This window comes from Meriones unguiculatus, chromosome 6 (genome assembly GCF_030254825.1).
Source record: "Meriones unguiculatus strain TT.TT164.6M chromosome 6, Bangor_MerUng_6.1, whole genome shotgun sequence".
Lineage (NCBI taxonomy): Eukaryota > Metazoa > Chordata > Mammalia > Rodentia > Muridae > Meriones > Meriones unguiculatus.
Genome location: NC_083354.1, coordinates 22,858,706 through 22,880,326, shown reverse-complemented (window position 1 = coordinate 22,880,326; position 21,621 = coordinate 22,858,706). Strand labels below are relative to the sequence as shown.

The window sequence follows — 21,621 nt, the reverse complement described above, 5'->3', positions numbered from 1 at the left end:
ACAGCAATGGAAGCCCTGACTAAGACAGCTCCCAACGGTGGCATAGCCCTTGGCTAAGAACTGCAGCACTGGGTTACGGCCTCAGTGTCTGCCAGAGACACCCCCTTGCAGAGCGGGTGCTCCACCTCGGGTCCATGTGTCCTAGGCAAGTACTCTACCGTTGAGCCACGTCCCAGCCTCTGTCGTCCCCTTTCGGCATTTGGTAAAGCCTAGGAACCCCTTCTCAGAACATTTACTTAAACATATACGTTACTTGAAAAATGCTTAAATCAAATATGCAGGTTTATGACAATAACATTGATTTTCCATTGCTGCTACAGGAAATCACTGTAAACAGCATCTACCTGTCAGGTCAGGAGAAACTTGGGACAAATGGTAACTGTGCTGCCTGTTGGCATACCAAAGTGCATGCCAGCCTCCAGCTTCCCTCAGCACCGCCAAGAACCTGCTACCGAGTCCACGCTGGCATCCTGGCTGCCCCAGCCTCTGCGTCCTATATAATCCTGCCATTCCAGCCACGTGCTCGTGTTCTCTTGGCTCTCTCTTGGTCTCTTTTGTTCTCTCTCTCTCTCTCTCTCTCTCCCCTTCCTCTCCCCTTCCCTGGTTCATGGCCCAGTTCAGTCTACTTGTCGTGTTCAGTCCACTACTTTGTCTCCCTGCTCTGAGCTCTTCCGGAGGCATCTCCACTCTACACTAAAACCTTTCCCTCTACCCTACCTTAGAGCGGTTATGTCCTCAACGCTACACATCTGGTGCCCAAACCCCACTTTATACACAACTTTGTCTAATTTGGTTTGTTTTTTTTTAAGACAGGCACTCAATAGGTAGCCCAAACTGGCTTATAACTTCTAATCTTCCTGTCTCTATCTCCAGAGTGCTGGGGTTACAGGTACATGTTACCATGGCCAGACAGATGTATTCACGTGCACTTCCGGGCCTGGAGAAACAGCTCGGTGGTGCAGTCACTTGCAGCCAACTGACAGTCTGCATTTGATGCCCAGATCCCTCCCACACAGTGGGAGAACAGAACCAACTTCTGCTAGCTGTCCCCCCCTTCTCTTCTTCTCTCTCCCCCCTTCCTCCCCTCTCTCACACACTACAATTTTTAAAATTAAAGGATGCCTAAAATGGGTGAGCAGGGCACATTTCTTCTGTCGGCCTGGAGAGAAGGTCGGGCTATGGTTACAAGAGTTACAAACAGGGGCTGGAGAGATGGCTCAGAGGTTAAGAACACTCGCTGTTCTTCCGAAGGTCCTGAGTTCAATTCCCAGTCAACCACATGGTAGCTCATACCTTCTATAGTAAGATCTGGTGTGTAGGCAGAATGTTGTATAAGTAATAAATAAAAAAAAAAAAAAAAAAAAAAGAGTTACAAACAGTTGTGAACCGCCCTGTGGGTGCTGGGAACGGACCTTGTAGACAGAGCCTCCTTTGCCAGCCCTTCTCTGCCTCCTCTCTTCCTGTGATCACGAGGGATCCATGTGAGGCTGGAAGTGCTGGAGCATGCCTTTAATCCCAGCACTCGGGAGGTAGAAGCAGGTGCATCACTGTGAGTTCAAGGCTAGCCTGGTCTACAAAGTGAGTCCAGGACAGCCAAGGCTACACAGAGAAACCCTGTCTAGAAAAACCAAACCAAACCAAACAAACAAACAAAAACAGAAACAAACAAAAAAACAAGGGGCCCATGTGGCCCATAACTTGGAAAGAAAAGCAAACTTCCCACTTCAAGAGCTATAACCTCATTTACAAAATTCCTTTTGTCATATTAGATTCTGGGAATTCCTAGGTCTGAGTTAAGTTAGACATCTTTTGGGGGATGCTTGGCACCATGAAAGGAAACCGATTTTGATAAAGAATAGGCCTCGGTAGGTGGCGTGGTAGCCGAGCATGCACAAAGCCTGGTCCCATCCCCGGCACAGGACAAACACGCTGTGATGGCGTGCCCCGGAATCCCGAATGCAGATGGTAGAGGCAAGAGCATCAAGGTCATCCTCAGCTCTCTAACGAGTTCAAGGCAGCCTGGGTTGTATGAATCCCAGTGGAGGAGATTCCAGGCACTCAGCTGTGTGGGACCCTGCTCCCCGAAGTCAGCCACACACCCAGGGCCAAGGGCGAGCAGCTTCCTAAAGGTAACACCCACAGAGCCTGAGGCGTCACCCCCACTACCGCTCTTGCTTCTCGACCACTTTGAGGTGGGTAGGTACACTCCCATTTCCAAATGGAAAACGGGCTTTGGTGATAGAGTAACCACACCAGGTGTAAGAGTTGGTATCAGGGTTCTGATCCTTCCATCGGCCACCCTGAGGATGAGGAGGGCAGAGCCTGGCAGGAGGCCTGCCTCTGCTCAGCTTCCTAACTGCCGTGGGGCATTGGGCAGATCCCCATCTGTAAATATGGAAACCAGCTGGCCAGACAGCTGGAGAATTTCCAGCCCAGGACAGGGAGGGGTAGAACAGCCAGATGAGAGACAAGTGCCTGATGAAAACTCTCCTGCCCTTTCTCCAGTCTGGGGGGGGGGGTCTCCGCTCTGCAGGAGCTGCGAGGTTGCTGAGGGGCAGAGGCAAGCTGCCACAGGCAGAAGCAGGTGGGGAACGGAGGGGAGAAGCGGGAAGGCAGAGGGGTTAGGGCTGCCGGTTAAGGCCTTACCTTGCTCTCACAGTGAACCTTGGCCCCAGCATTGACCAGGATCTGCACAATCTGCAAGTGGCCGAACCAGGCAGACAGGAGAAGCGCATTCATCCCAAACTAGGGGAGAAGGCACAGGGTAGTGAGGGGAAGGGGAGGAGACAGAGGCGTGGCTGTGGCCACACAGGCCAAACTATCCATCTATCGGTACAGCTCAGTTCAGAGAGCCCCAAATTTGAGGCATTTAAAAACCGGAAAGTTGAGGCTGGAGAGATGGCTCAGAGGTTAAGAGCACTGGCTGCCCTTGCAAATGGTCCAGAGTTCAATTCCCAGTAACACATGGTGGCTCATAAGCATCTATAATGAGACCTGGTGCCCTCTTCTGGCGTGCAGGTGTACATGCAGGGAGAGTACTGTGTAAATAAATATATTTTTAAAAAACAGAAAGCTTTGCTTTTTAAGAGATTTATTTATTTTATTTTATATGTGTGAGAGTTTTGCCTGTATATGTGTATGCATACTGCATGTATGCCTGTTGCCATAGGAGGCCAGAGGAAGGTATCAGGTCCTCTGGAGCTGGAGTTACAGATGGTTGTGACCCACCATGTGGGTTCTAGGTATCAAACCTGGGTCCTGTAAGAGCAACAAGTGCTCTAAACCCCTGAGCCACCTCTGCAGCCCCAGTTTCGCTGTTATTAAAATGGAGACTGATACAGGATCGGAAACTTGCTTTTGCTGGATAAAAACCTAAAAATAAAAAAGACGCTATCTGCTCTCACGGCCACTTCAACAGAAAGACCATTTAAAATGAAATGTTTGGAGGGAACACGTCTCGGGTTTGTTTGGAATCTTTTTTGTTTTGTTTTTGAGATAGGTTCACATGTAGTGGAGGTTAGCCTCAAACTAGGAGGCAAAGGATGACTCTGAACGCCCCTCATCCTCCTGCCTCCGCCTCTCAAATGCTGGAATCAGAGGTGTGCGCCACCACACCCAGCCCATATTTATTGCGTGTACTCGAAGTGGAGCTTGTGGGAGGGTGAAAGAGAACCCTGCACCTCACTCTTTCCTGAGTTCAGGTTCCCGGGCTTGTGCGGCCTGAGTGACTGAGTTCAGGTTCCCGAGCTTGCACGGCCTGCCCTTACCCGCTAGGCCGTCCCACCGGCCTTACTCTGAGACAGGGACCCACTAGATAGCCCTGATGGTCTGGAACTCACCGTGTGACAGGCTGACTTCAATTGACTTCAAACCCACAGAGGTCGCCTCCCTCTGCCCTCTAAGCGTTGGGATTAAAGGCTTGTGACACAACGCCCAGTGCTTTCTATTACATATTTAGTTAGTTTACGTTTAGTTTGGGGCCTAGGTGTGTAACTGGGCTGGTACAGTATTTGCCCAGCGTGTGTGAGGTCCTGCTTGCAATCCCCAGCGCCCTATAAATTGGGCATGGTGGTAGATGCCTGTAGTCCCCAAACTTCAGAGCGTTCAGGGAGGGAGGGCAGAAGAAACAGAAGTTCAAGGATGTCCTTGAGGCCAGCCTGGGCTCCCTGAGACCTCTCTCTTCTCTCTATATATACTTTTCTTTTTTCTTTCTTCTCTCCCCCCTCCCATTTTATCCCCATGCTCTAGCCTCAAGTGTCCATTTTTTTTTTAGATTTATTTATTTATTTATTATGTATACAATGTTCTGTCTGCGTGTACACCTGCAGCCAGAAGAGGGCAACAGATCTCATAGATGGTTGTGAGCCACCATGTGCTTGCTGGGAATTGAACTCCGGACCTCTGGAAGAACAGCCAGTGCTCTTAACCTCTGAGCCATCTCTCCAGCCCCCAGTGTCCATTCTTAAGTATATCTGTATCAGATGTCACTTTCAGATTCAGCCCTTCTACAGCTGAGGAGGCAATTCTGGAGAGCCTGTCTTTGGGGCTCCCTCCCTTTCATGCAGAGTGCCATCCAACCACATGCCCAATCTGTGCCAGGACATGGTTTCTTAGCAAGTTGCCTGTTCAGGTGACCACCGGGGCAGAACCTCACGGCAGCCTATCACAAGAGACCGTCTGCTTGAGCCCTTTACTAAGCAGGCCATTATTGATCCACATGATTATATGTTCTGTGGCTTACTAATCTCCCTCATCACATGCTATCATGAAGGACTGAAAAAGTTCCCAGAACTGAAAGGCCATTGATACTAAAGAGCACTTTTGTCCTGTGCCAGAGAAAAGGGTACAATACTTGCCTAGTATCACTGGTCCAGTATCACTGGTCCCTAAGACTGAGCTGGGCCCAGCCTTAACCTAAGCATCTGCACTTTACGGGCAATCTTGCCAATGACAACTGCTCAAAGACATCTAGGACGTCCTTGCCCCTGAGACAGGAAGGTGGACAGACAGACAGACAGACAGAGCCCTCCCTACCGAGTCTGCGTCGTCCACAGCGGCCCCGTGCTCCAGGAGCAGCCGTACAGCCTGCTCGTGCCCAGCTCCTGCAGCCCAGTGCAGGGCCACTCTCCCCACCTGCCAGGGGGAGAGGAAACTTGTCACTCTGCCCAGATGTCTGGCCTGCCCCTGGCACCCTCCCTACAAGACAGCTGGCCTGCAGGAGGAAGGGCTGTTGGTGGCTCTGGTAACTAGCTGGGTGGGGACTGAACCTTTCTTGAGGTTCCTTCTCCCTGACAAGGTACAAATGTCAAAAGATACATTGACTGGGCCCATCTGTCCCTGCCTGAGACTCTTCACAGCTTCCCACTGCTCTTGGGGCAAATGCCTGAGCCTGGGCCTACAAGACCCTGTGTGGCCTGGCACTGCCCACCCCTCCCTTCTTCTCAGAGAGACCAGATGGTTTCCAGCAACAAACCTTTCTTCCTACTGGGAAGCCACATGTGACCTAGGACAGCTCTCTAAGTCCCCAGGGAAAGAGAGTGTCTGGTTCTTCCCTCACAATGAGCTGAAAGGGGCCTGGCCGTCTGTCTCACTCTCCACCACCCTGGGAGTTCATCCTGGTTTTTGGGCCCCAGTCCATGTGAGCAGCCTGGGCCATAGGCCTCCCTCAGTGTAGAGACCTTCTCTACCACCTCAGCTTCTGAGAGGCAGCAAACGGAAGTGCTGCTTTTCTGTGTGATGTCCAGAGACCAGCTCTGCCTTCCTCAGGGCTTCCGCCACACCGTTCCCTTTGCCTGAAACACTGGCCTTCATCTCACTCCGTGGAAGCTTTCTGGGAGACCTCCAGGTGTGACAAAGCCCTCAGACCCCTCCCTGCGCCTATAGGACAGTTTATGGCAGTCGGAGTGAGATAGTTGGCTTGCTGTCCTTGCTACCCTCGCCAAACTCCATGAATACAGGGACCACAGCTGTCATGGGTTCTGTGCTGTTCAAGAACCCTGCATAGAGTATATTCCCTGAATAAACTCCTAGTGAATGAGTGAATAAGCCAGTGCGCAGGAGAAAATACACTTAGTGAAGGAAGACACCACCAATGAATGTGTGAGTAAATATAATTAGTGACTAGATGGATAACCGGATGGATGGATGGATGGATGGATGGATGGATGGATGGATGGATGGACAAACAGACAAAGCACTGCCATCCTTCAAGGCCATGCTTCCCTGCACGTACTTACTTGTTCAGGAGCTGAGACCAAAGCTTCAATCACCAACCACACGCTGCATGACCTGAAGTGACCTGCCTCTGCCCCATTGCACCTGCCTTGAACTATACACAGAGCCAATACACCTACTCTCTGACTCTCTCCAAAGCTGGGTGGCAGCTACCAAGAAGCTGGTGGGAAGTGCTCTGAAAGCCAGAAGATCTCACACACACTCATAATCCTTTGTTGTTGTTGGATTTTGTTTTGTTCTCAGGACAGGGTTTCTCTGTGCATCCTGGCTGTCCTGGACTCACTTTGTAGATGAGGCTGGTCTCAAACTCACAGAGATCTGCCTGCCTCTGAGTGCTGGGATTAAAGGCCTATGCCACCATACACACACTCGTAATTCTTTTTGCTATTCCTACTCCTCCCAAGCCGGCTCTGAAGACTGATTATCATACCCCTGTCCCATCACCCCTGACAGCGCGCCGTCTGCTGCCGTCAAGGAGTCTGCACTCAGTGCCTGCTAATCAAGCCATGGCTTATCCTCCAGGAAGTCCCTCGGAGCCAGATAGGGGCCACCTGCATGGATCTGGGCCCATCTTCAGTATCCACTTAGAAGGCACGCTTCTTCCATGGACCCTAAGGCTTCCCTGTCCGACCCTTAGACTACCAGAATGGACCTGTGCCTCTTTTCACACACAGTGGGAATAGCTGGTGTTGAGAAGGCTGCCCCAGCTGCTGCCTCACACACATTCTCCAGAGCCTGGAGCCTGGTCCCTTGTGGTCCCCAGAATCCTGCCCACTGCACCTCTCCACCTTTGTGTCTTAGATGGGCCACACAGGTTCCAAGTCTGAGCTCTGGAATTGCCAATGCCTGGCTTGGAATCCTGACGTTTAGGCTGGTTCAGGTAATGGAGACACAGCATGGGTCTCCCCCACAAGTCAATGCACACAGACGCCCCTCCCCTGACAGGGTGGCAGCGCTGCCCAGTGCTCATACTCACATGGTTTCCAGCCCTGACGTTAACCCTCTTCTCAAACAGCTCCTTCATCCTCCCCACCCGGTTCCAGCGTGAGGCCTCATGCAGCTGTCTCTCCAGGGGAAGCACTGGGGAGAAAGGGGGATTCGGGATGAGAGGAAGGAACCCCACACTCTTAGAGATGTGCGTGGAGACAGCTGGGCCGCGTTCCCACTGGAGTGGGTGGCCATCTTTGCTCAGACTCAACCACTGGAGAAGACAGCGAGGACTAACTGTGCCAATCTGAGGAAGGCCAGGGTGGGGACTCCCTTTTCAGACCCTCTTACTCCTTGTTTCTCCACCTCTTCTCTCCTCGTGCCTTAGATCTAACCCTTCTACCTCCACATCTGGGGCCCACTCTGCACTGCCTGGCTGGAAGACTCCCATCTCCACATTCTTTCTCTCTCCTCAAGGCACCTTCAGGGCACAAGGCGACGGCTTAGGTAAAGCACTTGCCTTGCAGATGTGAGCACCTGAGCTAGTGGCTTCAGATCCCTAGAACTCTATTAAAAAAAAAAAAAAAAAGACTGGCAAGATGGGTGGGAGGGTCACGTGAGCACCCTGGTATACTACCTGCACATACACAGCATAAATACATAAACATGTACTTTGAAAGACGGGTCAACAGTTAAGAGCTCTTACAGCTCTTTCAGGGGATCTGAGTTCAGTTCCCAGCACCCATATTGGGCAACTGACATCGCCCATCACTCTAGCTTCAGGGGATTAACACTCCCTCTGGGTCTGCAGGGACCTACCCATGCACATATTTACACACAGACAGGCACACGCATACAAATAAAAACAAACAAAATCTCAAAAAGAGGGGGAGGAAGGGGATAGTGAGACAGCTCACCCGGTAAGGACATTTACCAGCAAAGCCGACAGCCCGAGCTCAATCCCCAAGACCCAACTCACACAGTGAAGGGAAAGAACCGATTCCCAAAAGCTGTGCTCTCATGAGTGTCTGTCTGTGTGTGCACGCGCGCGCGCGCACGCACGCACACACACACACACACACACACACACGCATGCACACTAAGAAAATGTAAAAGAGAGCTCAAGATGGCTCAGTAGGTGAAGGTGCTTACCAGGCAAGCATGAGGACATGAGTTTGAGTCCCAGAGCCCATGGGAAGAGCCAGATGTGGTGATGCACATCTGTAATTTTGGCATTAGCTAGGAGGCGGAAACTGGAGACCTGCCCAGAACCTTGCAGGTCAGCTAGTTTGGAGTATGCCCCACAGTTTGGCAGAAACAGCAAAAGAGACGCCACCTCAAAAACAATGTGGAAGGAGAGACTCGCTCAACTCCTGAGAGTTGTCCTCTGACCTCCACACGTGAGCCTAGTCATTGTGCAGCCAGGGGCAGATGGCCAGTGTCTTGGCAGGAGAGCATGCACTGAAGTGACAGAGTTAGAAAGCAAACCTTCTCTCTTCCATGCACTCCCCCCACACACTCCCAGCCTGCACAAACGCGCATCAGGCTCTCCGACACCTGAGCTTTATCAGCGTTGGCTTCTCTGCCCAGAATCACACACTCTCACCTCTCCACTGCTCTCTCTCTGTCTGGGAGAACCTTGACCCAGCAGAACTGTGATCCCTCTGAGCTAATCAGCGCCTTGCTGGATGTAGTGACGCTCCGATAATTCCAGCACTTAGGAGATGAAGGAGGATCAGGAGTTGGAGGACAGCATCAGCTACTTAGCAAGCTGAAATCCAGTGGTGGCTACATGAGACCCTGTCTCATGAAAAGGTAGGGGCCAGGGCATGACCTAGAGAGATGGCTCAGTGTTTGGGTGCAGTTGCTGCTCCTTCAGAGGAATTGAGTTTGGTTCCCAGCATCCACGTCTGGCTTCTTCCAGTACACACACACACACACACACACACACACACACACACAAATTAAAAATAACAAAGTAAGGCATGTGCCTTTAATCCCAGAACTCAGGGGCAGAGGTAGGCAAAACTACATCCTGGTCTAAGTAGTAAGCTCCAGGACAGCCAGGAATACACAGTGAGAGTATGTCAATAGTAGTAGCATTAGTAATTTTAAATAAAATAAAAACTTAAAAAGCAACACTTAGGCTCAGTGGAGCCCAGTGTGCATTTGTCACTCACCCAGGCAGATGGCAACATCTGGCTTCAGCATTTTGCAATCCACTGTACAGGACTATGGGATTTGGAAAAGCACCCCAGGTTCAATGGCCAGGGCTCAGCCTGGACAGCAAGACTCAGAATTCTCAAAGGAGGTGATGGCTCAGTCCTCTTCCTCTCCCAGGCAGGTGTCCCAGGACAGCTGAGGCCCGCAAGCATGCGTCCCCCACATTCAGGGGTCCTGGGTCTGGGTACATTCTGGAAGAGGCTCTGAAGTGCCTCACTCGGGGCTGGGGTTGACCACAGAATCTCTTTTTCAGATCCTGGTTTCTCCTTTGATATCTATACCCCATTTTATTCTGGGCGAACTGGGGTGTTTAGGCTTTTGTGGGGGGGGGGGGGTTGACAGGGTCTCATATAGCCCAGGCAGCCTTGGAGTACCTGTGTAGCCAAGGATGGCAGATGATCTTAAATTCCCGATCCTCCTGCCTCTACGTCCTCAATGCATGTGCATGTGCCACCGTGCCTAGTTTCACATGGTGCTTGGGATCGAACCCGGGGCCCCGTGCATAGCAAACAAACATTCTGCCAGTTGAACTGCATGCGCCCCTATTCCTGATTTCAGCATTTCTACCACTACGTGACCTCACCCTGTCCCTCAGCTTTCTCCTGAAAAATGGAGACGACGGCAGGCCCTACCCACACGGCCGCGAAGGTGGCGGACCGGCCTGACCCTCTTCAAGGCACACAAAGCGACTTATCACCGATCGCTGTCGCTCCGGACTTGCCGTGTCCCATACACTGCCGCCGCCGCGCCCTGCGCCTCGGTGACGGTCCTCCGGGAGCTACAGAGGAGCAAGGGCCAGCCTGTGCGGTGGGCCGCCCTCTGTGAACTCGGGGTACCCCCCCCCGGGCCGCGGTCCCCAGCCCATCCCCGCCGCGCCCACCCGCCGCGGCCCCGGGACTCACAGCCCTGGGTCTCCCAGGTCAGCTCCTCCTCCATCCCGCTGCTCCGCTGGGCGCTCGGGAGAGCGCGGAGGAGCCGGCAGCGCGCAGAGCAGAGCGGGGTGCGGAGTGGGCGGCGAGGCTCCTCATCTCCCCGCCCCCGCCGCTGTCAGCTCCCACCCGCGCTCTGGGCCTTCACGCTACCCCAGGACTCCTCCACGCAGCTCCCCTGGGACCCTCCCAAGCTTGCTGCCTCGACAGGCCCTCCCACTCTGCACTCTTCAGACCCCACTACCCCACCCAGTCTGCAGACACAGGACAAGAGTGGTCAGACGTAGCCACCATCATCCAAGGAACATGAGATATCAGTCACACTGCTTAGAATGGCCAAACGAAATGCAAACAAACAAAAAAAGACAACGACAACAAAACAACGCGGAGAAAGCCGGCCGGGGCCAGATGTCAGGGCAGAAGGCGCAGCCACTGTGCTCTGCAGGTGGCTGCAGCCTGAGGCTGGCACTCTGGAATCCAGTCTGGCAGAGGGAGAGAAAGACCCTTCAACCCGAAGGAAGAAAAATACATAAAAACCAAAGTCAAGAGAATTAACCTTGTAAAAATTCCTCCTGGAAAATGAACCACCCTCTGCTGCCGAAGGGTCTAAGAAACTGCTATTCCTTTCTGCGCGGAACAGCACTTGCAGCCTTTTTCCTCAGCTGGCTAGTTCCTGGTCATTCTTTTTAGAGACTAGCTGAGTGTCAAATGCCCAGTGTTAATTGTGCCACCTACACTCTCCACAGTAGCCTTTCATTGTTAGACCTTGGTCACAATCTTACAAGGCTGTGATACTCAAATCACACTAGGGTCACTGATCTCCACTTTGAGCCGATTCCCCTATGAGTCCATACTCAAAAAACCCAAAAATTTGCTCTTTTTTTCTCCTTTGTCTAAATGCTGTTGTTTGGTTTGTGTGTTTTGTCTTCTCCTGAGACCGAATCTGGCTATGTTGTCCAGGTTGGTCTCTGACACATGGGCTCATGGTGCCACCTCAGCTTCCCTCTGAGTCAAGTGTGTGTAGTCTCCGACCACCATGGCCTCCCCCGGAAGCTCAGAAATTCAGCTAGGCCAAAACTATTGAGCACGGCGGTATTTTACTTGTGGAGGTTTGTTGTTAGCCCTCTTCCTCGCTTCCCTTCCTGCTGTTTTGTTCCTCATTAGATGAGCAGAGGCATAACAGGGAGAACGAGGGACAGTATGTCAGACTGCCTGAGGAAAGCAGCGCCAGTGCAGATGTCTGCAGCTCCGGGTGTTCCTGTGATGTTCGGAAACTGTCCAGTTGTCCTGGATTTTAGCCCCACCCTGCCCTTGCCGGAGCAGGATGCTGACTGGTGGCATAAGACCAGGTTTCTCTCAGCCCAAAAGGACTGCTCAGAATGGGCCCTGGAGGCGCTGCTAGGCTGTGGGGCCTCCCTCTGGAGCAGATAAATAAAAGACAAAGAGATGGTTGGGAGGGGTGGTTGAGACAAGGTTTCTCTTTGTAGAGAAATTATCTTTGCCCTGCTGAGCTATTCAGAACAAATTAAACCTACTCTACAGAAAAGATAAAAGAATAGTGCCACTGAAAGGGGTAGACTAACTTTGTAACCTATATGTCTTCTAAAGCCTATAGTTTTGAGTTTTAGGTCCAGGTTAAGCTAAAGCCTCTTAGTACCTTTCCAGAGAGTGAAGGAATGTGACCCTATCTGTGAGGACAGATATAAAAAAAAAAGGGCAAGCAAGCAATGACCTTCACTCAGCAAAAGAAGGACCAAACCCTTGTCCTTGAGATAGCGTTTCTTAGCAACGAACCCAGACTTCTTCTGAGTAGCTTTTGACCTCCAGCCAAAAGTCTGTAGCCCCTAATCTTCAAGGATGAGCTAACCACCCCCACCTTAAATTGCAGCTGCATCCACACTTGGCAGGACTGGCCCAGCTTGAGCACCTAAGACTAACCAATTATCTTACTTTATAACTTCCTCATCCAATCCTAAATTGCCAAAACTGCAACTTCAAATTTCCCGCAATTTTTCTTTTAAAAACCTAAAGGCCTTTGTCTCCCGGGGCCACTCTTTGCTGACCGGCAGGGGTGACCCCGTTGTACAATGGTTAATAAACCTCTTGCTTTTGCAACGAGTCTTGGTCTGGGGGAGTTTCTGGGAAGGGCGCGATTGAACTCCTGAGCTGTGAGACCCCAGGTCTTACACCACATAGTAACATTTTTCCACGTTTCAGACTTGACCTTTTTTTTAATTAAAAAGGTTGATTTTCTGTACGTGAGTATTTTCCCTGCGTGGAGAAATGTGTACACGTCATAGGCCCATCCCAAGTGAAGTTAATACACTGTGCGCTGCCGCGTGAGTGATGGGAGTGGCCCGAGCCTCTGTGGGGCAGCAAGTGCTCTTACTTGATGAGCCACCTCTCTAGCCCCAGATTTGAGTCTTGTCTTGCGTTTTTTTTTTTTTTTTTTTTTTTTTTTTTTGTTGTTGTTGTTATAGAAAGGTACAAAAAAGTAAAGAGAACAAAATTTGAGCCACACAGCCAGCCGTCACCCTTCCTTAACAGCTATGGTCAACTTCCTTTTCCTCCTCCCAAATGATCTTAAAGCAGTTTTTTTAGTTTAAAGATTTGCTTTTCTTCCTTTTAATCATGTGTGGATGTACGCTAGGTTTTTAATTATGCCCTGATGCGTGTGTGTGGGTTATGTGCAGGAGCGCAAGTATTCACCCAGGCCAGAGGCATCAGATCCCGAGGGCTGACTTACAGGCAACTATCAGCCAACTGACGTGGGTGCTGGAATTGAACCCAAGTCCTCTGCAAGAACAGTACTCAGGGCTGGAGAGATGGCTCTGAGGTTAAGAGCACTTTGAGAGGACCCAGGTTCAGGTCCCAGCACCGACATGGCAACTCACAACTGTCTCTAACGTAACACCCTCATACAGACATACCTAATACAGACATACATGCAATACAATAAAAATAAGTAAACCTAAAAATAAAATTTGCCGGGTGATGGTGTCACACTCCTTTAATCCCAGCACTCAGGAGGCAGAGGCAGGCAGATCTCTGTGAATTTAAGGCCAGCCTGGTCTACAGAGCAAGGTCTAGGACAGAGCCAGGACTACACAGAGAAACCCTGTCTTGAAAAAATGAAAAACAAACAAACCAAGTACTCAATCTTAGCCACTGACCCAGCTCCAGGAAATTCATTTTTGCTTTGTTTTGTTTTGTATTTGTCTTTAAGACAGGGTCTCACTTATCCCAGGCTGGTCTGGAACTCACTATGTCATCCAGGAATCAAACGAGATTCTCCTGCTTTGCTTTGGCCTCCAAAATTCTGGAATTACATATGTGCACTACCCTACCCAGCAAATTAATAAACATTTTATCTGAATGCCACTGTCTATCGCTATAGATAAAGTGTATTAAAAAAAAAAAAAAGCAGAACCAGGCAGTATGGCACATGCCTTTAGTCCTAGCGCTCAGAAGGCAGAGGCAGGTAGATGTCTGGGAGTTCCAGGCCAGCCTGCTCTACAGAGTGATTTCCAGGAATAGTCAAGGCTATACACGGAGAAACCTGGTCTTGAAAAACCAAAGAAAGGAAGGAAGGAAGAAAGGAAGAAAGGAAGGAAGGAAGGAAGGAAGGAAGGAAGGAAGGAAGGAAGGGCAGCTGAGCAGCCACAGGAAGCTAGGGAGATGGAGCAATGGCTAGGAGCTCTTGCTGCTCTTCCAGAGGACGCAGATTTGAATCCAGCACCCACACGGCAGTTCCAGTTCCAAGGGATCTGATGCTCTGACCTCCTCCAGCATCAGGCACACAGTACAAAGACATACATTCAGACAACACAGCCATTCACATCTGCACAGCTAATTACCAGTCCTCTTTTTTTTTTTTTTTTTTTTTTTTTGAGATGGGGTTTCTCTGTGTAGACCTGGCTGTCAGGGAACTTGGCCTGTAGACCAGGCTGGCCTCTGCCTCCTGAGTGTGCCACAACTGCCCAGCAGTCCTCATTCCTTAAATCAGGAAATATCCAGTCCATGTTCATTTCCTCTAGCTCTCTTACAGGTGCGTGCTTATGTGTTTGTGTGCTACAATTTATCTGAATTTATAGCATGAAATTGATTAATTTGACTTTTTATTCTTAATTGGATTTTGCTTTTTTGTGTTTTCTTTTTTATTTAATTATCTTTATTTTGAATTGTGTGTGAGAGAGAGAGGGAGAGAGAGAAGAGTGTGGGTACCCACAGAGGCCAGAAAGGGTGTCAGATCCCTTGGGCTGGACTTAGAGGCAGCCGTGGGCCGCCCGATGTGGGTTCTGGGAACTGAACTCAGATAATCTGCAAGAGCAGTGAACATCCTTGGCTTTTGTTTTTAGGACAAGTCTCACGGTGTAGCCGCCTGGAACCTTGAACACTATGTAGTCAAGGCTGACTTTGGATTCATGGCAGTCCTCCTGGCTTCATTTCCCTGGTGCTAGATTTACAGGTCTGAATTGCCATCGTTGGTTCACTGTCTTCGTGTGTGTGTCTGAGTGCATGAGCACCTGTATGTGATTCTGGGGACTGACTCTCAGGTCTCCCGTATGCAGCCTGGCAAGCACTGTACCTCTGTGATTTTTAAATTTTTTTCTTTTCCTTTAAAGATTTTTAAATTTGCCCAGCGGTGGTGGTGCACACCTTTAATCCCAGCACATGGAAGGCAGAGGCAGGTGGGTTTCTGTGAGTTTGAGGTCAGCCTGGCCTACAGAACAAGAGAGCCAGGTTTATGTAGAGAGACCCTGTCTCAAAGAAAAAAAAAAATTTAAAGAAATTAAAAACAAATTTTGAATGTATGTGTACGTATCTCTATGGGCATACATCCATGCATGTGGGAGCCTTCAGAGGCCAGATGAAGAAGGCACTGAACTCAGGTCCTCTGCAAGAGCAGCAATGCTCTTAACTGCTGATCCATTTCTTCAGCCTCCACATTTCAAACTACAGAGACAGGGCCTCACTATGCAGCCCTGGCTGGCCTGGAACTGGCTGTGTAGACTGCCCTGGACTTGAACTCACGGAGATCCATCTGCCTCTGCCTCTCTAGTGCTGGAATTAAAAGTGTGGGCCCCCAAACTGCCTACAACATATTTGGCTAAGACACTGTAGGAGTACGAATTCACAAGGCACAGTGGACACAATGTAGGCATCGTGCCATGATCCGATCAGGGGCCCTGCAAACCCTCACCTCAGGCACTGATCATTTCCTTGTGCTAAAATGTTCAAAATCCCTGTGAGTTGACATTTTCAGTTTATTTATAGATGTCCTACTGTGCTACAGAACATTACAATTCATGGCTTCCAACTGATATGTTGGAATGTATTACACGCGTATGTACGTGTAATCCTAGCACTCAGGATTCAGAGGGGAGGCTGGGCGCCACGGCAAGTTCTGGGTCTGGCTTCATGGTAAGACCTTACCTCAGTAAATCTATCAATAAATGGATGAATAAATAGAGAGATGATGATGATAGATAGATAGATAGATAGATAGATAGATAGATAGATAGATTCCCCTATCAAACTGCATCCTTAACCATCTGCACCATTAACCAGCTTCTTTCATATCTTCCTCTTCATGGCCTCTCTAGACTGTAGGAACCACTATTTATTTATTTACTTACTCACTCATTCATTCATTCATTCATTCATTTTTGAGACAGGGTTTTTCTGTGTAGCTTAGCTGACCTGGACTCACTCTGTAGACCAGGCTGGCCTTGAACTCACAGAGATCCCCCTGCCTCTGCCTCCCAGAGTGCTGGAATTATAGGCATGAACCACTACTTTTGTCTCTGCTTTAAAATCAACTTTGTATCTTCTACCTAAAAGTAAAAACATGTATCTGCCTTTTGTTGCCTGAATAAAGGGCATTTATTTCAATGTCCTTTCTTTTTTCAAGAACTCTATGCCTCCCCTTTTCTGAGGGACGGGGGATGGGGAGGGAAGAAGGGTGGGACAGGAAGGGGAGGAGGGAAGGGGCTACAAGGGTGTAAAGTGAATAAAATAAATAAATGATAAAAGAAACAACAAACAAAACAACAGCAACCCGGCGGGGAGGAGCTGCCTCTGCTGAAGCTTGTCTCCTCAACACACGGGGGAGCCAGAGTCGGGAAAGCTCTGCCACTCGCCGGTACCGTAATTTGCGGAAGCCTGCGCGCATGTATCTGTTCCCAACACTAACAGGAGCGCCACAGGGGTGAGAGCAGGGTGAAGCTGCGGAATACAGGCTGTAGTCTAACCTGACAGATACGCGGGATCTACTGGTGAAGGAGGAGACTGCGGTGGAGGACAGACAGCAGCAGGAATTTCTTCTTTCCTTCTACCCGTGCTTGGGGATTGAGCACAAGTCTTCAGGCATGGCAGCACGTGTCCTTACCTGCTGGCCCTATTTTTTTTGTTGTTTTTATTTTTGTTTGTTTTTGTTTTTAACGGGGCCTCATGCAGCCCAGGCTGACCTCTATCTCAGTTTGTAGCCCAGTATGGCCTCATTGACCCTGCCTCCCCCTTGAGTGAAACAAGGCCTGAGATTGCAGATGTGGGTTTTGTGAGTGCTGGTGACCGAATCCAGGATTTCATCTCACACCTGAGCTTCATCTCCAGCCCTGATTGGTTTTTTTCTTTTTCTGTCTGTCTTTCTTCTTTTTTAGATAGGATTTCGTATGGAACAGGCTGGCCTCCATCTGGCCACGTAGCTGGGAATGACCTTGAGCATCTGGGCCTCCTGCCTCTGCCTCCTCCAGTGTTATGGCTGTACCGTCCCTGGCTTAGCCTGCCCGTTATTACTATACATTGCATACATAATATATATTTAGATATAGATATGAGACAGGGTCTCACGAGCTCACTAAAATACTAAGGCTGGCTTTGAACTCATTCTGTAGCCCAGACAGGCTTGAAACTCATGATTCTCTTGAGTGGCTAGGATTACAGGCCTGGCTCCAAATGAACCCCTAAAAGCCAAATTTCTAATACCGACAAGCAAGTAGCAAGAGGAAAAGAGATGCTGGTCTAGAAAACGGATGGGCTGACACACGTACGTAATTTAAAATAAAAAAATAAATCAGGGCTTGGAGAGATGGTGCAGTGATTAAGAGCACTCACTGATCTTGCAGAAGACCCAGGTTCTTCTGCAAGAAGTTCCCAGGAACCATGAGGTCTCACAACTGTCTGTAACTCGATTTCCCTCTTGTGGCCCTGTGGAAACCAGGCATGCACATGGTATACACACATATATGCAGGCAAACACAATGTTAAAAAAAAAAATTAAACTGGAAAAAATAAATCTTACAATAATAATAATACTATATAATAATATACTGACTAGTTTTATGCCAACTTGACACAAGCTAGAGTCAGCAGAGAGGAGGAAGCCTCGAAAGAGAAAATGCCTCCAATGACTGGGTTGCCGGCAAGCCTGTGGGGCATTTTCTTGATTAGTGATTGATGGGGGAGGGCCCAGCCCATTCTGGGTGATGCCATCTCTGGGCTGGTAGTCCTGGGTCCTATGAGAAAGCAGGCTGAGTAAGTCTTGAAAATCAAGCCAGTAAGCAGCACCCCTCTGTGCGCTCTGCCTCATCTCCTGCCTCCAGGTTCCTGCCCTGCTTGAGTTCCTGTTCTGGCTTCATTCAATGATGGACTATAATGCAGAAGTGTAAGCAAAATAAACCCTTTCCGTCCCCAATTGTCTTTTGGTCGTGGTGTTTAATGGCAGCAATAGAAACTCTGAGACAATGCCTAAAGCTGTCGTGAGAATTCAATGCCCCGGTGGTTCAGAGAGTGTCCAGTGCAAAGCCGGGGCAGAGCTTTTCCTCCAAGGAGGCTACTCGGCTTGCTCCAGTCCCAGGACACAGCTCCTGGTCTGTGGCATCTGTCTGGAGGCTCCCGGTCGGTGGTGTCTGCCGGATGTGACTGCTCTGCAGCCCTCACTGCCCTCCCGTCCCAGCAGCAGGCTCCCCACATCCCTGCCGGAACGTGACCTTTTCAGAACAGAGGCCATGACTGATTCATCCCTGTGTGCTTTCCCAAGCTGCCTTCTGGTCATGGTGCTACGCAGCCAGGTAAGAGTCGGCCAAATAACACTAAAACTCATCAAAGAGAAGTCTGTAAACACAGACAACAACATTAAGAACACAAGCATGGTGGCAGGAGTTGATGGTGTTGAACAGCTGGAGAGAAGCTGACAGAACTTTTATTTTTTTGTAATGTACAAATGAAAATGCCTATGTCAGGAGCTTGGCTTGTTGTCTTTTTCCTGAGGGCCCCAGGCTCGATCCCCATCCCTGAAAAAAAGAAAGCGCGTACTCTTTACGACAACAACTCTCTCTAAGAATCTATGTCTCTAACAGGTGTGTGTGTGGGAGGGGTGTTTTGTTTTCTTTGGTTGTTTTTCAACTGTAGCCAAGAACTGGGAACAATCCAAGGGTCCATCAATAGAACACATCCAAATAAAAAGAGGTGCAGCCACGATAGCAATGCTGAGCGGTCATTAAAGAGGAAGGGTGGGTCTGTGCTTGCCGGGGTAGAACAGCTTAGAGAGACGCAGCCCAGGAAGTGTTAAAGAAGTCTTTCTTTCAGTGTTCTTTCTTCTCTCTCTCTCTCTCTCTCTCTCTCTCTCTCTCTCTCTCTCTCTCTCTCTCGGACAGGGTCTTTATAACTGTGGCTGTCCTGGAACTCACTCTGTAGACCAGGCTGGCCTCAAACTCAGAGATCCACCTGCCTCTGCCTCCTGAGTGCTGGGATTAAAGGCGCTTGCCACCACATCTGGATAGTTTTTTTGCCTGTTTTTTAGACAGAAGCAGATATGTAGAACAGGTTGGCCTTGAACTTGAGACAATCCTCATGGTAAGTTTATTTCTTTCTCTTTGGCTTTGTTCTTTGTTTTGTTTGTTTTCTGGAGCTGAGGACCACTAAGCTAAATCCCCAATGGTAATTTAAAAAATATTTATTGGCCAGGCATAGTGCCACATGCCTTTAATCCCAGCACTCACGAGGTAAAGGCTACCAATCTCTGTGAGTTCAAGGCCAGCCAGAGCTACATAGTGAGACCTTGTCTCAAAAAAAAAAAAATTATTTATGTAGAAACAGGAAGGGAGGTGGAGCTGCTGGGGTACCCCAGGAGAGACAGTGGGGGCTCAGAGGACAGTGCAAAGGAATGAGAAGGATCTAGTGTAGATGTGGGACCAACAGGATTTGCGGAGTGGGGGACAGGAGACAAGGGTGGCTTCGAGACTTATGGTCTGCTAGCAGGACTGCTGGGTTCCATCCTTGGGTCCTGCCCTCCTTCTCTGGGGCCTGTGCATGCAAACGTCCAGACCCAGCTTTCTGGCAGGTCTGGAAATGTACCAGCCTTTGCCAGGAAAGCATGCTGCCATGAGCCACAGTTAGTCCCCCACGTGTGACTGGCCGCCTTCTGGACCTAGTCTGGGAAGGGGCACAGACTCAGCCTGTTGGGTACTAAGAACCTACCCCTGCTCCCCAGAGGCTGCCCCAGGGAGCTGGCTGCTGCATTAGCGCCCTACTTCTGACCCCCAAACTCTTGCCCTCTAACCTAGGCCTATGAGTCAGCTGAGTGTTACCAACTTCTCGTTCCACTTTCTCCAGGGCCTTATATGAAGAACCTGCTCAGAGATAGCCCAGCACCCCTTCCTCAAGGCCCTGGGCAGCCCTTGCCTCTCCTGTTGGATGTGATCTTTCAGAACCCCATTTTGGAGGCCTTCCTCCTACAGCATCCTGTAGGGAGCATCCTGGCTGGACTCCCACTGCCTGAGACCCAGCGTTCAGGTCAGCGGTGCCTTCCGGTTGGCAGGACCTGGCCTCCACTGATAACAGCACTACCACCCAGCTCTTTTCCAGAACTCGCTCTACACAGCCCATCCTCACAGGCCTGCTGGTTTCTCCTGCCAGTGCCCGCACAGAAGGTTCCGGAGTCTGGTGGAATGGCACACACCTGTGAGCTCATCATTCATGAGACCTAGGTCAGGGAATCCTGGGTTTGAGACCAGCCTGAGCCACTTAATAAGACTCAAAAGTAAATAAGGAGCTAGTGAGACAGCTCAGTGGGCAGAAGCGCCTGCAGCCCCGTCTGACCACCTGAGTTCCATCCCCAGGATCCTCATGGTGGAAAGGGAGAAATGACCCTATCCCACCAAGCTCTCATCTGACTTCCACATGTACACCAAAGCTCAAGAACACACATATACACTCAAGCAAACAAATAATATAATAAAAACTACAAAAGGATGTAGCTCAGTTGGTAGAGTGTTTGCCTAACATCCGAAAAACCCTGAGTTAGAGCTCCCGCACTGCATGAGCTGGGTGTGGTGATACATGCCTCTAATCTCGGCACTTGGACAGTAGAGGCAAAGGGATCAGAAGTTCCAAGTCATCCTCAGGTACATAGCAAGTTGGGGCCAGCCTGGGTTACATGAGACTCTGTCTCAAAACCAGAACAACTACAACAAAACTTAAGTGAGGAAACAAATGAGAGTGAGCGGTGGCTATGATGAGCTTGGCCAGTCACATGACTTCTCCATATCTTCCCGGCTGGCAGTGTCCCCAGCGCACTGCAGGCCCTTGTAAAGTCCTTTCTGTCCTGTAGCAGGAAGCCTTGCCTGGAGCACATTCCCAACTTACCTCATCTCCACCTGCGGATGCAGAACACTGACATTCACAGGGAGCCCTGTATCTTGTCGGGGCCACAGGCTGGAAGTGATAAGGCCAAGTCGCCTGAGTCCTGACTCATCATCCATCCTCCCCTGCATCTGCCTCGTCATTTTGGCCCCGGGAGGCTAACACATGTGTTGTCAGCCCAGGGGGGAGAATGCAGAAGCCAAAGCTTATGCTCTCTCGGAACTCCTGGGGAGACGTCATCGAGGGAGACACTACTGGAGAGGCGTGGCTGTCATCTCTTCCACAGAGGAAGCTTGCAGGAAGGTTTCTGGGTTCACCACTGGACACTGAATCAGCGATGGGTTGGAGGGCAGGGACAGTAGTTAAGTTATGGATTTAAGTGAATAAGATCAAAGGAATGGATAAGAAAAAAAAACCATATAAAAAGTGGCAAGTGCACAAAACAGAAATATAGAGTTACATTGTTTTCAGGAAAATAGACACAAACGGACTCATATTAATTAATTACACCAGTTTCAGAAAAGTAAATATTAGAGGTTTTTTTTTCACTTTTAAAAACTTCTGTGCGTGTACACTTGAATGTAGGCATGCACACACACCATGCGTATGCAAGTGCCTAAGGGTGCCTAAGAGGGCTGCAGATCCCCTGGACCTGGAGTTACAG

General features: G+C 49.8%; 1 protein-coding gene across 5 annotated transcripts in view; it reads right to left on the bottom strand.

Annotated features, from left to right (window-relative positions):
* The window catches only part of Ankdd1a (ankyrin repeat and death domain containing 1A), a 39,763-nt gene extending 18,526 nt beyond the window's left edge, over positions 1–21,237 (bottom strand). For 2 of the 5 annotated variants that reach the window (XM_021644214.2, XM_021644212.2), the window contains exons 1-4: positions 10,287–10,515; positions 7,211–7,314; positions 5,035–5,133; positions 2,647–2,745 (exon numbers count right to left, since the gene is read on the bottom strand). In XM_021644214.2, coding sequence (XP_021499889.1) covers positions 2,647–2,745; positions 5,035–5,133; positions 7,211–7,314; positions 10,287–10,320 — 336 coding nt within the window. In that variant the 5' untranslated portion in view covers positions 10,321–10,515. Of the gene's footprint in view, positions 1–2,646; positions 2,746–5,034; positions 5,134–7,210; positions 7,315–10,286; positions 10,517–20,960 lie in introns of those variants that run through there. The other 3 variants (XM_021644210.2, XM_021644209.2, XM_021644211.2) reach the window with 3 other exon arrangements.
* Positions 21,238–21,621: the final 384 nt, after the last annotated feature.